Source organism: Condylura cristata, unplaced genomic scaffold (assembly GCF_000260355.1).
Source record: "Condylura cristata isolate star-nosed mole 26May11 unplaced genomic scaffold, ConCri1.0 scaffold00011, whole genome shotgun sequence".
Taxonomy (NCBI): Eukaryota; Metazoa; Chordata; class Mammalia; order Eulipotyphla; family Talpidae; genus Condylura; species Condylura cristata.
In genome coordinates this window covers 20,591,373-20,607,626 of record NW_004567112.1, presented here as the reverse complement: position 1 = coordinate 20,607,626, position 16,254 = coordinate 20,591,373, and the positions used below count along the sequence as shown (strand labels likewise).

The window sequence follows — 16,254 nt, the reverse complement described above, 5'->3', positions numbered from 1 at the left end:
GGAGCCAGGGAGAAGGGCTGAAGTAGAATCAGTTGAGTGGTGTGTGTGTATGTGAGTGTGACTATGTGTGTACATTTATATTTTGTTTTTCAATATTCCTGAGTAAGAACTTGAACATACAGCTGATTCTACTTAATTCAAGCCCACTCTAGAACATTTACAGCAATAACCTTGAGTGTTTCGGAGAGAAGTGGAGTGAGGGATAGTTATAATGAAGTCTTCAATCCTAAGCACCCCAGAGAGAATGGTAGACTTTGCTTTTCCTTATATATTACATTTTAAAATATGTATACCTTCTGGAACAGTTGTGAATTGAACAATTGAGAAGTAACATTAAATTATGTTTGTGGTGCCTTACACATTTCATTTTATGTTTTATGTCTAATGATATTGTCTAGATTTTTTTTAGGAGTGCCTTTATTGTTATCAATGTTAAATGATCACTATTTGACAACAAAAGTAGTATTTATCTAATTTTTACGGTACATGATTTGTGTGCCACTGATTTGTATGCTTTCAGGAATGGAGATTAAGAATCTCAAGAGACCATAAGAAAAGTTAGGATACAGAAGATCCTATAAAAGTCATGAAAAACTCTGGACACTATCGAGTATCCATTTATAGCTCGTCAGTTTCTGTAGTCTAGTGGTTATCAGTTGCCTTGCATTTATATCCACCAGTCTCCTTTTTTCACCCAAAAAGTAACTAGGAATTTTTGTCAAAAATAGTTGTGTTGCTGGAATCTGTCATGTGAGCTAGTAAATGTTCTCTTGTGTTCTTTTCTGTTTCTGTTAGCACCCCATGCCTCCTTTCCACTTCTCCCTATTGCATAAACACTGTCCTGCAAGGTGGTAGTAAGGGGTTTTGTTTGAGTTTATCATTGTTGTGAAAGAAATGCATTCCAGTTAGAGTGGAATCCTGTCTGAACTCTTGTCTGAGCCCCCACGCGTGGGGAGATCAGTAGTCCTTGGCTTTTACTGGGCCTTGACAAATGTTTCTTTACCCTCCAGCCCCTTTCTTCTTTTTTTTTTTTTTTTAAAGATTTATTTATTTGTGCATACAGAGCTGGGGTACAGGCCAGAGGCTCAGGGGCGGTGAGAGGCTTCACCAGAGACAGAGGGGGGGGGGCAGAACAGGCAGCTCAACGAAGTACACTGCTGAGGGGAGCAGCGGGGGGTCAGGAGAGGTCTGCCATGCCATGTGGTGACCTCCAGGGCAGGCGGGAATCGAACTCATGCTGAAGTGGCTTTAGCTTCTTAGTGCTGTGTTTTAACCCACTGCACCCCAGGGAGGGCCCCCTTTCTTCTTTTTTTCTGAATTTTTAAAAAATTTGACACATTTGGCATGCTGTAGAAATTTAAGGTATTCAGAGAGCTACTAAGTACATTTATATATGTAACTGACGTTAAAGCAGTATTACATGTTTATAGTACATTATTGTGTATACTCAGTATACTGTGTATTGGATTTCTTATGGCTTACTTACTACTTGTTACATTAAAAGTTTGTATCCATAAACCATCGATTTTATCCCTCCACCCACATGGTACTCTCAGCCTTTTAAAAAAAAAGACAGACCTGACTTTGTTGATTACCTATTTGAGTGATGTACAGTTCTTTGTCTTTCTCCATCCGACTTATCCATTTAGCAAAATGCCCTTAAGCCCCACCCATGTTGCTGAAATGGCAAGATACTCTCCCTTCTCATGGCTGAAAACTACCCCATTGTGTGTGTGCACCGCATCTGTTTATCCACTTACCTACTGATGGGCTGGTGGGCAGTTCCAACTCTTTCCTTATCTTGACTTGTGAATGACACTGTGATAAACATGGGTGTGTATATATCTTATGAAATCTTGTTTTAATTTACTTTGGGTAGACCTAGAAGTGGACTTTCAAGTTCATATGGCAGATCTACTTTTAGTTTTTTAAGGGACTTCATATTGTTTTCAGAGTGGTTGAAGACGTTACATCCCCACCTGTGTGTAAGGCTTCCATTTTCACTTCTTCACCAGCACCTGTGGCCTCTTGTCTTCTCAGTCACTCTCACAGGCATGAAGTGATTGCTCATTGCCCGTACCCCTCCATCAAAAGAGCATCTTGGTAAGGTGCTTTTTCTCTCTCAGGCAGTGAGCATCCCTTTGTTCTACCTAACTAGTGGTATTTTTTCAGTCCATTGTTGTCATTTGAATTTCAAATTAATGAACAGTTGAAGAACAAGATGGGATTTTAGCCTCCTCCGAGACAAATACAAAGTCAAAATCAAACAAACAAAAAGAAATAGGCCAGTCACATTCTGTTGTCATGAGCTCTCACATAATCCTGACCTTCTAAAATGTCAGATCTCTTTTAACTCTAGTTTCCCTAACTTAATAAGGCTAGTGATAGAAACACTATTTCAGTTCAAATTAGCCTGGAAGGAAGTCATCATATTATTTCCTGAAGTCTATTTCAAAATGTTTTATAAAAATTTGTGGCACATACTTATTAGATGAATTATTAATTAAATTAATAATTTAGGTTTGCGCTCTCACAGTAGTTAGTTATATCACTTTAGCATATTTCCTCCACACACTAACAGGATTTTTTTTTTTTAATTTCTGCCGTTCAGTCTCTGAACTCCCCCGATCCCTTGGCATTTTTTGTTTAAAAAAACACCAAGTGTAATGTTTCTGGTTTTGAATGCATCGTCTTATCTAGAATTATAGAAACAAATGAAAAATGATGAACTTTCAAAAGTAAGTAAGCTGACATCATCTCTGTTTTGTGAGCCCAATAGATTTCTAGAAAGCTTATTATTGTGCTTCATGACCCTGCTCTCTCTGCACACTAAGTAACTTTCTGATTATTTCTGACTTCCCAACTACATTTTCCTATGGGGTAAAGTATGGTAACATGAGAAACCTTGATAATTTTATTTATTTTTAAAGATTTATTTATTCACACAGAACTGGGGTACAGGCCAGCGGCTCAGGGGTGGTGAGAGGCTTCACTAGAGACAGAGCGGGGAGCAGAACAGGAAGATCAATGAAGCACACTGCTGAGAGGAGCAGCGGGCGGGTCAGGAAAGGTCTGCTGCACTGTGTGGGTCACCTCCTGGGGCCGGGATCGAGCTCATGCTGAAGTAGCTTTAGCTGTCTTAGTGCTGTGCTTTAACAAACCGTGCCACCAGGGAGGGCCCAGATAGTTTTATTTTTGTTGTAATTTAATAAATTTCATCATGTATTTAAATTGAACAGAAATAGGAGAGACTGTATACAAGCCTTAAACTGCTTCTATCATGTACTATCATCTTCGATCTATTCTGAGTAGTCTCATCCTTTATCCAGGGTTTTCAAGCCCTGAGGTAGAGAAAGCTAGCAATCTCTGGATCTGTACCCCATAAATTTTCTCTGTGGCCCCTCTTCTTTCCCCCAAGTGAACTGCTCAAAAAATTTTAAATTTTGTTCTACCCTGTCTGTAATGAACTTGATTAAGAACACAGTAAACCTGGAAGCTCCCTTACTACGTCAGGATTGGGTGCCTTTTGTGTCAGAGCGGAGTGCTTAACTGTTTTCCCCTACACCTGAGCTAGATGCCCAGTAGCCCTCAGCAACAGCAACTCACTGAGGCTGAGACTCCTATAGGTGGAAGAGACCTGATACATCCTGGATTTGAACCTGTATACACACGCCCCCTCTTGATTCTGATCTCTGGTGAGCACTAATTCTAAACTCCAATGTTGAGATTTGCTTTTTCTATCTAAAGTGCCCCGAATTCTTATTACATCCAAATTTACATTAGTTGGATTTCCTTTACCTGGAAAATCATCTGGGTATTAAACTACCAAATTTTAAGGGGTCACTTTCTAGTCTATGATCTTACAAACTTTCTCAATTTCTGTGTCCTTTGCAAAGCCTATTGCTTTTTTTTTTCCTCCTATTTTAATTCCATGGAAAGAAAACTTGATTATTCAGTCATCGAGAGTTTTTAGACAATGAAAAACAAATCTCCATAACCCATGCCCACCCTCCCTCTGTGATTGATTGATACATAGAAAATAGACAGGCAAATCCATATGTATACACACAGTTGTATCATAGCCCTTGGAACATCCCTCTATCCAGGTATGAATGGCAGACAAGTGAAAAATAGCCAGTGGTAGGTACGTTTCCCAATAGAGAACACAGAGTTGTCAGTGGACTTACCCTTAAATATACTTACACTTCTACTGAAAAGGTCAGAAGGAATTATTTATTTCAGATTCTTGTCTGAAAAAAAAAAAAAACAAAACAAAACATAAATTGCAACCTTCATTGCCTTGAAGGGGTACTGAGTGTTGTATTTTCTGATATTTAAAGGAAGCAGCAAGCTCAGCTCGCTTATAGATCTTGACTGGTTGGTCTACTCTGTATAAAGTGTTGTCTCTCTCCTTAGCTTCCTCTCTCCTTCAGCTTCCCTAGGACTTTGTGTGTGGGAGTTTTGTTTTTGCTACTGTGATCAGCTCTTGCCCAGAAATCATTCACTGTCTCTCTTCACTTACAAAGAATATGTTTTGATGATTGGTGAGGTTGCATTTGCCATCAAGTTTTAGAGGTAGTAGATACTGAAGAATAACTAAATCCATTAGTCCCAGATTTGAGATTCCTAAAATCGCTTTTGCAATTCTCTTTTACTCTAAGATGACATTAGCATTGACCGTTCTCCATTTCTGTTCACTTTCCTTCAGGCATCTTTGTATTACAGTATTGACAAAGTAGGCAAGTTCAGCTGTGTCTAACCTCTGAACTAGAAAAACATCACTGAGTAAATCATTAAAGATAGGGTTGTGAAACAACACATCATTCTTAAACTGGACCAGTCAAACTTTTTATGAACATTATCTTATCCTTTTAACACACCCTTAAGAATTAGACTTTGCACAGAGTCTAGAAAGACAAAATGGTCAAGGTCATACTAGCCATTTTCACCCAAGAGAGAAACGTAAAACTAATTTAGGTAGTTGGAGGTCAAGTTTCCCTCTTCTGTAGTCCTCCTTCCTGCTTGTTAGCGATGGTGGTGGCGTATTTCTGGGAATATTTCATTGAATTATTAGAGTCCTGTTAAGCAGAAGAAACATGAAATCAAATAGGTGATTGCAGAACCTGTGATGAATTACTGTTCTTGTGATGCTCTTCTATACTCAGATGTGAAGACGCTGTAATAACGAATACCAAACTAGCATGTCATGGTTCCCCCTTAGGGGAAGTGGAAGGAAACACTCCCTTCGCTGGTTTCTCAACTTACTACCTGAGAGTATTCTGCATCAATGAAAATGCTAATTTATGCTCTATTAAAGGTCTAAGGCTAGTGGAGAAGTAAGTAGACGCAGAAGTAAAGGCACGCTATTTAAAACTTAGAACTGAACTAATACCCATATTTTTCAAACATGAATAGCATAGTAACAGAATTAAAGTCCTGAAGGTAAGGGTATTTTTAAATGTAAATATTCAAATGAAATGAAATTAATCTAAACTTAGATTCTATTGAGAAAATTCCTCAAGGAAATTAAACATGGTAGGAAGCTGTATAATTCAGAGGGACAGTCAAAAGTGATTTTATTACTATAGTTATAAAGTTAGTTATGACAGGGCCATTTAATACTAACCCGGGCAAAGGTTAGTATTAATGCCCAAGTTCTCAGATGTAAATGAACCCTCGAGCATGCTCATGCGTGTGTCTCCCTAAGAATATCTCAGACTCTTATAAACATCTCAGCAGAATGTCTTCAGACACATGTACACCCTGTCCACCACGAGGCCCCCTCTTTACTACCATAATCAGTGCTTCAGTCCCCTTTGAAAGATTTGACTTTAGTTGAAGGTAATTGAAAAATGCAACACTATTATTGAGCCATGTAACAGCAGCGGAACCAAGTCTTAGAACCATAAAAGAAGTTACATCCCACCTGTGGGTTAATTATAAAATTTTTGGATTCTATACAAACATCCTTTTATAAGAAAGTGTGCCTCATTTTCCATCAGAGCACCGATGTTATTGGGGTATGTGCCAGGATTTCATGAATATCCAAGCCTATTGTTAATTCCAGACACTAAACCCTGCTTCCAGAGCACAACCACAAGCGTGAGGCTCTCCACAAGATTTTCACAGGCTTTGGTAGTGGTTTGTTCTTTTTGGTTGGAGAGAACCATTTATTGCTTTCAGTTATCTTCTCCAATATGTTGCCATAATCTCTCTTAATCTTTTTTATTAGACCTTGGTCAACCTTTTCCCTCGTGTGTGTGTGTGTGTGTATGTTGCTGACATGTACCTAGAGTATATACCGTGTATTGAAAAGGCAGTAATATCCCAATTATTTATAGTCACCATCAAAAGCCTTAGGAATATGTCCAGTAACCAAAAACTGTCTCTGTCTCTGAACAGTTGAAATGCTTACAAAGCCCATGTACTTGATTTTGTAAAACTATTGTTTAAACCTTCATTCAGCGCCTATTTAGTCAGGCACTAGAGAGGTGATTTCTCAGGGACAATCACTCTAACCATAAAGGAGGGGGCTCGTAAATGCAACTACTATTGGGGACCAAATAAATTTTAATAAAATATAGATATACACCTCTCCTAACTAAAACACACACACTAAGTATTCTTGCTCCGAGTTTTTCTACTTGCTTTGGTCTTTTCTTCTCTCTTGGCCCCATTGTTGCATGTACTCTAAAATTCACCTCTTACAACACTTTTCGTGATGTATTTAGAATTTAATGATCAGCTTCAAATTTAAAGTAGACATTTTCTGACTCTTTCCAATCTGCAGTCTAATGCTGTTCCATGGAGCTCTGAATAAAACTATTATCTTACAGTTTTCTCATTCACAACATATTTTTGACAAAATAACTTTTGTTTTGCAATTAGAAATGTTTCATCAATTTTATTTGCCACTTGGTCTTAACCTATGCTCCCTGAGTCAACAACAGAGAAACTAAAATTGAGTACCTGCTCTTTTCTGTGCTTCCTGTGTATTATCTAATATCTCATAACTATCCTTTGAAATATTAAGATTCACTTCCAACTTACAGGTGAGACCAAGGCTCAAAGAGGTTAAGTAATATGTCTAAGATCCTGCAGTAGTAAATTTCGAAGCATAATTTCCTATTCTACAACTGTGTACTCTTTCTACCAAAACCACTCTGCTCTAGAGGACAGTAAGGGAGTAGACTGTCCGTGGTCCCCTAAAGAGAGGGGCTAGGAGGAAAAAGTCGAAATCTGTAGTAAAACAAACTTAGGAATGCATGTGCTCAACACACGTGTGAACAGCCCTTGGTATGCTGCCATGTTCCCTAGAGAGTCAGGCCAAGGTCTCTTGAGGACTTGCGATCCAAAGAGAGAGGGAGACTGAGAAAATGTGTAAAACTCAAGAAAATTGGAGCACTCAACTGCACGGACTTAGGAAAACCAAGACATCCAGAAACACAAATCAGTTCTTGAAAACCCTTCAAGGATTTCTAAGCAGGACCTGCCTTTAGCTTGTCTTGAATCTGGTTTTCTTTCTTGCCAACCTTTCTGTCCAGGTTAAACTGTAAGAGTTGTCCTGGATAATGTGTGGGATTTCTTGGAAAGATATCTTTAATCTAGACAGATTTGTATGAATGGTTGTAAAACATATTTCAGGCAAGTGGAGTTTGACTAGAGATATACTGCTACTGCCTTGCATTTGACAGAGCCTTTCATTTCTGTTCCATCACTTAAAGCAATTAGGAATTGCTTGTCATTACATCTTTCACTGTCTGCAATGTAAAATTACTGATTTCTAACCCCCATGCCTTCAAAGGATGGGAGGATCCCTGCATTGCTGCCAGCAGAGTCCTCAAGTGCAGACAGTTGGTCAGACTGAGAAACCATGTTAAAACCATAAGTTTTCGAAATATTCTAAACCAGGGTTTGTGATACAGTATATTTGAATTTTTGTCAATATTGTGGACTTAGAAACTAGAATTATTGAACAAAAATAAGCAGGCTTAAAGCAAAAGCGTATGTTAACCAGTAGAGTTAATATGGCCAAGATTTTTTAAAAACAATTATTTTCAATGATATTTCTTCTCTATAAGATCTCTAGGGATTATATGTGAATGCTAAAAGTATCAAGGAGTATGTCACTGAAAGAATGTGTGTGTGTGTGTGTGTGTGGGGGAGAGAGAGAGAGAGAGAGAGAGAGAGAGAGAGAGAGATAAAATCAGGTCAGCTTTAGGTAAATACTGTCCACATCTGTTGAATCAAAAGTATAAGGGCACTTGAAGTTTTGGCCAGAGTCTCTAGTGTCTTTACAACAGGAATAAGGCCTAGTGAATTTCATCATGCAGAAATGATTTTTTGGAAAAGGGCCGTACTAATTACTTCTTTCTCTTTGTCTCTCTAGGGAGAACGCAACAGAAGCACTAGCAGTAGATTCTAACAATCAGTCGAAGTCCCCACTGGAGAAATTTATGGTCAAACTGTGCACGCACCATCAGAAGCAGTTCATTCGTGTTCTGAACGACCTCTACACTGAGTCTCAGCCAGGCACTGAGGACCAGCAACCTTCTGGCTCTGGAGCAATGGACACGTCCACTTGCAGTGCTGGCTGTACCCAGCTGAGCACCAAACGTAAGGAACAGGATGCAGTGTGTCTTGATATGAAGTCTTCTACTTCTGTTGATTTATCTGTAGACTCATTGGGCGCTCACAGCCCTCTACGCTTGACAGAACAGGCCCTGAAGGAGCCGCCCCCCGATACAAACTCTGTAGATGGAAGAGAAAATGCCTTGACTCTTGTCCAGAAAGATTCCTCTGAACTTCCAACCACTAACCCCACTTCTGGTAGTTCAATGGATAGTTCCTCTCTGGGATACCTCACTGCATCTAATTCTTCTTCGTTAAACTTCCACCACATCTCAAAGAGCTTAGAGGGTCAAACCACTGGACAGGAGCAAGACACAAATGTGAAAATATGTGAGGATGGTAAAGACCATCTGCAGAGTTCAGCTTTAGTGGATAGTCTGATTACAGTCAAGGCGGCAGCTGAGAACAGCGAGGAGAGTAACAGTGGGATTATTTCTCAAAGAAACTCATTCAAAGATTTATCAGGAGAGGCTTGGGACTCTGAGTTTGCGGGGAATTCACCGAGAACTGCTGACAAAGAGAATGCTTTACAGTGTAGCTCAAAAACATCTTTGCACCAGGATTTTGAGGCAAGTGAACAAGATTCAAGGCCAAAGCAAGAAAACCATCTTCATTCACTAGGAAGAAATAAGGTAGGTTACCATTTACATCCCAGTGATAAGGGTCAGTTTGAGCATCCCAAAGATGGTTGGTTAGCTCCCAGTCCCATGCCAGCTGTACACAAAGCATCTAATGGACATCCGAGAACCAGGATGATATCAACCTCCATTAAGACAGCTCGGAAAAGTAAAAGGGCATCAGGGTTGAGGATAAATGATTATGATAACCAGTGTGATGTTGTTTATATCAGTCAGCCAATAACAGAATGTCATTTTGAGAATCAGAGATCAATACTATCTTCTCGGAAAACAGCCAGAAAGAGTACTCGAGGATACTTTTTTAATGGTGATTGTTGCGAGTTGCCAACTGTTCGCACACTGGCCAGAAATGTACACTCCCAAGAAAAAGCAAGCTGCTCAGTAACAGCATCAGAGGTCAGTCCCAAGCAGACCCTTACGATTCCAGCCCCTAGACCTACAGAAGATGCTCAGCTTCCCAGAGGAGACAACCCTGAAGAACCTAATAAAGAAATAACCTCCCTCAAGGAAGGAGACCGAGATGCTTCCTCTGAAAAGGAATCTCAAGAACCTGAGGCTTGTGCCATGACCAATGAGCAAAATCTGAGCAGCTCCCCTGGGTCCAAGGAAGCAGCAACCTCTGGCCTGGTGTGGCCTCTCCCAGTCCCCCCTCCTGATGAGGATATGCCAGAAGGCAGCTCCATGCTCCCAGCTCCCATACCCAGTGGGCTGCCTTCCCCTGGGCGTGACCAGCAACCTGATGAACTGCTGGAGACAAAGGAGATGAGTGTACCCCAGGACTACGCCCTGGCTCCCTCCACTGAGAGTATTTGTGAGGGAGCCAGTGAAGATGTTGTTTCCAGTCCTCCTTATTCTCCTGGAACAGTCTGTAAAGAAGAAAGTCCTCTGTGCTCCGAATACCAAAGTCCGCCAGTGGATGTGGAGCCTCCCTTGAGCCCGGAAAGGGCTGAGGACAACCAAAGGATCAGCACTGAAGCCAAGGCTGAAGACACTCAGGAGCTAGGCAACGACCCACTCTTAAAAGAAAACAGCACACTGACAGATGAGGACACCAGTGAAATTGAGGGCAGTGAGGCAGCAGGTTGTACAGGAAAATTAGGAGGAGAGGGAGAAGATGGAAAATATCCTTCGGAAAAAGTTGTGTGTGATGCAAACATTGACTCACCCGAAGAGAATTTAGACAAGAAGAAAAAAGCTAAAAAATTCCCTGAGGCCTCTGATCGGTGTCTAAGAAGTCAACTTTCAGATTCTTCCTCTGCTGACAGGTGCCTAAGAAGTCAGAGTTCAGATTCTGCCTCCAATTATGCTGAGATTAAGGTTTCTAAACCTGCTGGTGCAAAACGTTCTAAAAAAGATGAGCAACCAGGTGGGACAACACCTGACGACTTCCGACCCGACAGTTTCCATGCAAAAGCTCTGGAGGGCACGGAAAACCCAAACGTGCGTGAAAATCCCTCTGAGAAAGTTGCAGAACAGGAGGGTGAAGGAGGAGGGGTCATTACTAGGCAGACTTTTAAAAACATGCTGGCAAAAGAAGTCAAAGAGGAAGGAGGTCACTTCCCCAGTGGTGACCCCTCAGCCACAGCTGTTCAGCCCTTACCTGGAGAGAGACTGGAGATCTACGTTCAGTCTAAGTCGGATGAGAAAACTGTCCATGATCCCTCAGAAAGCATTCCTTGTACCTTCCCAGAACAATCAAAAGAGAAGCCAGGACCACTTCCTACGCAGGATGTGGAGGAGGCCGCAGAGGAGGGCAGCAGTGCACACACCCAGCCCAGAGAGGATGCTGAGGTGGCCTCAGGTGCACTTGCATTGTCGAGCAGTGGAAGTGGCAATGGTGCTGGCCAGGCAAAATGGGCGCCAAGGCCTACAAGACTGACCTCTTCAACCTACAACCTAAGGCATGCTCATTCTCCGGACTCCTTGGAGACTACAAAAGCGACTTTGGAAAAGGAAGCCGCAGGAGGACACCCGGCACCAAAGGAAAGTGAGGCTTCCGAGAGCGGAGAGCCCGAAGGGGAGGGTGATGTGGACACAGCCGGAGATGACCAGCCCAGGTTTGTGGAGTGGTGTGCGGAGGAGGAGAACCAAGAGCTCATCGCCAACTTCAATGCCCAGTACATGAAGGTTCAGAAGGGCTGGATTCAGTTGGAGAAGGAAACCCAGCCAACACCAAGAGCAAGGAACAAGTCAGATAAACTGAAGGAGATTTGGAAAAGCAAGAAAAGGTCACGAAAATGTCGGGGTTCTTTGGAAGTGCAGAAGTTTTCTCCTGTTCAGATGCTGTTTATGACAAACTTTAAATTATCCAATGTCTGCAAATGGTTCTTAGAGACAACAGAAACCCGGTCTCTGGTAATTGTGAAGAAGCTCAATACTCGTCTTCCAGGAGACATCCCCCCTGTGAAGCATCCTCTGCAGAAATACTCTCCTTCCAGCCTGTACCCTAGCTCATTGCAGGCTGAACGCTTGAAAAAACATTTGAAGAAATTTCCTGGAGCAACTCCAGCTAGGAACAATTGGAAAACGCAGAAGCTCTGGGCTAAAATTCGAGAAAATCCTGACCAAGTGGAGCCAGAGGATGGCAGTGATGTCAGCGTCAGCCCCAGTTCTGAGAACATTATAGAGGAGGTCAAGGAAGGCAGAAGCAGCCATCCCCCCACAAACTCGCCTACCCCTGCCAGCACCCGGATCCTTCGAAAATATTCTAATATTCGAGGAAAGCTCCGGGCCCAGCAACGACTGATCAAGAATGAGAAAATGGAAAGCCCCTTCGGCCCTACCGTGGAGAATAAACAGAGTTTCAAAAGTGTATGTATCAACCCTCTGATGTCCCCCAAGCTGGCCCTGCAGGTGAACGCAGATGGGTTTCCTGTTAAGCCCAAGAATATTGACGGAATGAAGGGAAGGAAAGGGAAGCAGCCACCCAAAACCTTGCCGAAAACAGACGTTCAGAACAAACGCAAGAGAACCGAAGGCAGCAGCACTCAGGACAGAAGGGACAAGGCGTCAGCCCCGAAAGCCAGCAGGGAGAAGCACAGCGACGCGCCCAGCAGAGTCCCTGCCGCCAAGAAGCCGGCTGCAAGGGACAAGGTCAGCCCGCCGCCCAAAAAGCCATCTTTGAAAGAAAAAGCGAAAGTCCCAAAAAAGCCCTCTGGGAAGAGCTGCCTTCCCTCCAGGAAAGAAAAAGAGAATGCCAACAAAAAACCCACCCAGCCCACCACCTTGGAGACGGCCGCGAAACCTTTAAAGCCAAAAGGGTCGAGTGAATCTTCTTCAAGGTCACAGAAAGCCACAAGCAGGAGGCAGAGTAGTGGAAAGACCCGGGCCAGACCCTTGACGAAAACTCCGGAGAACAGTGCAAGCCAGAGAAAGCGAAAGCTGAAGGCAAAGCTGGACCCTTCCCACAGCAAACGGAGACGTCTGGATGCCAAGTGAGTCACAGGGCGGTGACCAGGAGTTAAGACTGGGCTCTAGAAAGTGACCCCTTATTTTGCATTAACTAAATCTGCTTTTATAAGCTTATCAAGCCTTTCAAGTCTGCAGTTAATGGAGAAGGCCACATTTAAGATGTCAGAAAATGCATCTCAGATGGAGAAGGGAACTTGCAGAGTCTTTCTCTGAGGCTGAGGAAGGGAAGCGTTATATATTATATTCTGGTTGTTCCTTGGGTTTTAAACTTGGAACTAAGCAGTTTTAGTTTTTGAAAGTACAGTGCCTTATTTATCCTTTTTGTTTTTAAATTTACAAAAGCTAAAAAGCTGATCTTTGTGATTAAAGGCTTGTATTTTATACTTGATGCACAAGCACTTGCACTGTAGCCGAGAAGACCACCATCATGCACGGAACAGTAGCTTTTCAGCAGCCACCTTGCGGCATCTGTCTACAAACAGATGCTCTTTGCCACCCCCAGCAGTGACCTGCCCTCTCTGTCTTGTTTGTGTAAGCGATCATTGAGAGCTAAACCAAATCATTTTTCTGGCATGGAGAGGATGCAGGATGCCTGTGGAGAGGATGCAGAGGGAATTGGTGATTATTATAAAAGATTAGTATTTCTGTTATCCCTTTGTTAAAATCGTGTTCATTGTGTTCACCCCTCACCTTTGACTTTTTTCATTTTGCCACTTGAGAACCTGCTTTCTAAATTTGGTGCCTCTTGGACAACAGGTGTGTCAGATAGTGTTAATAGCATGCATGACCTCTACAAATATATGTGTAGCCCTCGATTTATTTGCATTATTGATTCTCACCATCCTTTTCATTTTTGCCTTTACAAGCTTGCTAGCTAATTTTCATCCTAATCTGGGGGTTGGAGGGAAACCAGGGGTTTTCTTGTCTCATCCTGTACCTGTAATTTGACAGTTAGATGAGGATGACAGTTCTAATTTTCTTTCTTACCCGCTGAGTATTTCTGTATTCAAAGAAAGCCAAAATACCAATTTCCATTCACAGCAAAGTTTAAGAATGTTTGTGTGCTTGTGCATGTGGTTGCATTCATATACGGTTATCAGCCACAGATGTCTCCCAACTCCGGTTCTACAGTTCTGTGTGGTTTGCTGAGGTGTTCATGAGCTGGGTCCCTAGCACAGGCCAGATGCTTTGAATGTGGTCTGGGGTCTCAGTGAGCATCCTCAGAACCACTCTGGCACTGGACTTAGGAAGGGGTAAAAGCATCAAGTTCCGAAAGGTCAGAACAGCCTTGGCATCGGGGGACACAGCTCCAGCACCTCGTAGTTGACCCGCACAAGCCTATGCCAGAGTTGGTGTTCAGCTGACACTCTCTACGTGAATGTCCGTGTTCAGAGCGGGTGTCCGCTCTGATGGGTTCGCACCATACTCGTGTCTTATACTTGTGGCATCACCCCGCCCTCGCCATGTCAGGCTCTGAAGTTCCTTGGCTCGAAAGCCAGACTGCAATAAAGATGTTTGCCTTTCCCAAGAGAAGCCTGAGATGGGTACATTATAACCCGCGATGGCCTTCACTTGGCACCAGTAACATTGTTCCATTTTAACAAAGCATGTGTTTGGCATTTCTGTTGGTCCACTCTACAGAAATGGCTTGGTTAGGGTTGTGCCAGCTGCTCTGACATACTCCACCATCAAAGTAGGTTGGTGTGGGCAGTGCTGCTGTCCCTTCTATTTAAAAAGCTCCTATTTAGATTCTTTCAGATCTGTTTTAGATAAACCCCAGTGGACTCTTTTCATGCATTAGTTCATTCAGATAAAACAGGCCTTCTACCCATTCTGTTAAAGGTTCATTGTATATAATGAAAACTGATCGGATAGGACTGAGAAAAGCATTTGGAGTGAATGAGAACTTACAGAGTGAAGCTTACTCTCATCAGTGAAGTCTTGACCTCCCCCTGATGTCGCCTCTATCCCTTGAGCTCTTTTTTTATTTGTTTTGTTTTTCTTTTTTAATGTCTTTGGCCAATTGAAAGCTACCTATCTTAATGAAACTGCTGAGTGTGTATCTTGGCAACCCTTTCTCAGCATTAAGTTGCACAGAAGCATTAATATGTTTTAAGTCATTTCCTTTAGTCTTAAAAAGCTTCATATCATTGTCACTGGATATTGTTTTTGTGGTGGCTTAAACAATTGATGTTTGCCCAGGTCAGATGTGCTGATTCACATGTTCAAGGTGCCCCAGTAGCTGCAGATAGAGTACTTGTAAGGGTGCTTGGGTTAGATTAGGGAGAGGTTTGAGGCAGTGAAGAGAGTGGAACATTTCCAGTTCCATATTTATAGTTCCTTTTCCAAGAATTTGTGTTACTTTGCCTTTATAAAGCTTATCAGGATATTAGCTTTCTCTCCCATTCTAGGCTGCATTTAAAAAAGGGTATGAAGGGTATGTATTTATTTTATACACCTAACAATGCCGTAGATCATCTTTAAAATCAACTTATACTTTATAGTAGTGACTACATTTACATAGACTGGGATTCTACATAATTAAGATACCTAAAGTTCCGACTTATTTTTATATTTATTGAATCTCAGTTTTGCTGATTCAGTTAGTTTTGCTAATCAAAGGAAGAAAAAACATAAATAAAACAAGGGCCAACCCTGGAAGGCCCTTTCACCTTACAGCAGATGCTGACCAACTTGTCTCCTTGACGCCTCCAAGACCAGGCGTGGTGTTGGCCAACTCCTCTTAAGTCAAGCACTCCTTCCTAAAGCCATAGCCACAGTATGGCTCGCCACCAGATGCAAAAGTAGTCACACACTCTGGATTCCAAATCAGAAAGAGATTCTGCCCCTGGGCCTAGCCTAGGCACATACTCAGTGAAATGACTGCCCGAGTGTTAGAGCTGAAGCTGACCAGGAGACACTGGTGTATCCTGAGCTCTGGGGGAGCTACCAGACGCCTGGGAAGCTATTACTAAGGCTCACTCATAGCTTCCCAGGGATGGGCCTTCTTCAGAAGACCAATTTTCTTACCTCTGAGGCTCCCTTGCCTTGGAAGGATACCATAGAGACTGCTGTCAGTTGAGGTCCACAGCCTCACCCCTACCACTTCCTCAGCCATGCAACAATGTTGCAGTGTACCAGAAGGTCTGCACTGTTTGGCTCGTGGGGCTTCCTGTGTAAGAATGTGAGTACTGTCCCCGATAAGCTGCATTGCTGGCCAGTCCCCTTGGTAGGCCAGTTCTGTTGTATCTGTTTCATTGAAGACTTACTTCTACGTAAACCATAGCTGACTGTGGGTTTCATAAACCTCACTCTTCATGCAGTGATGTGGCTAGAATAAGCACCACAGGGTGCCTCTCGTGGGATCCTCTGGGTTCCATACTGCCCAGGTGACTGTCTTGTTCAGATAGGTCATAAGCGAGCTGTGTCACTCCAAGACACAAGTTGAAATTTGGCTTATTTCCTGCCATGTGGGGCAATCTATGACAAGGACTGAAGCTGTCACTGAGTTAAGGCGCTGCGCTTACTGATGAGTGCAACTAGAAGCTAAGTATGAAAGCCTGGCATGCTGTTT

At 42.5% G+C, this 16,254-nt stretch overlaps 1 protein-coding gene across 1 annotated transcript; it reads left to right on the top strand.

Annotated features, from left to right (window-relative positions):
• The first annotated feature begins 6,009 nt into the window (after positions 1–6,009).
• On the top strand, positions 6,010–12,707 carry LOC105853500 (chromosome unknown open reading frame, human C10orf12). The gene is made up of 3 exons (XM_012723463.1): positions 6,010–6,020; positions 8,390–8,616; positions 8,716–12,707. The coding sequence occupies exons 1-3, from the start codon at positions 6,010–6,012 to the stop codon at positions 12,705–12,707; spliced, it is 4,230 nt and encodes a 1,409-aa protein (XP_012578917.1).
• Positions 12,708–16,254: the final 3,547 nt, after the last annotated feature.

What these genes read in the sequence shown, in the direction of transcription:
- LOC105853500 (XM_012723463.1), top strand. An exon ending in TACCCAGCTGAGCACCAAAC is followed by an intron (nt 8,617 to 8,715) that starts GTAAGGAACAGG and finishes TACGCTTGACAG; the next exon opens with AACAGGCCCTGAAGGAGCCG.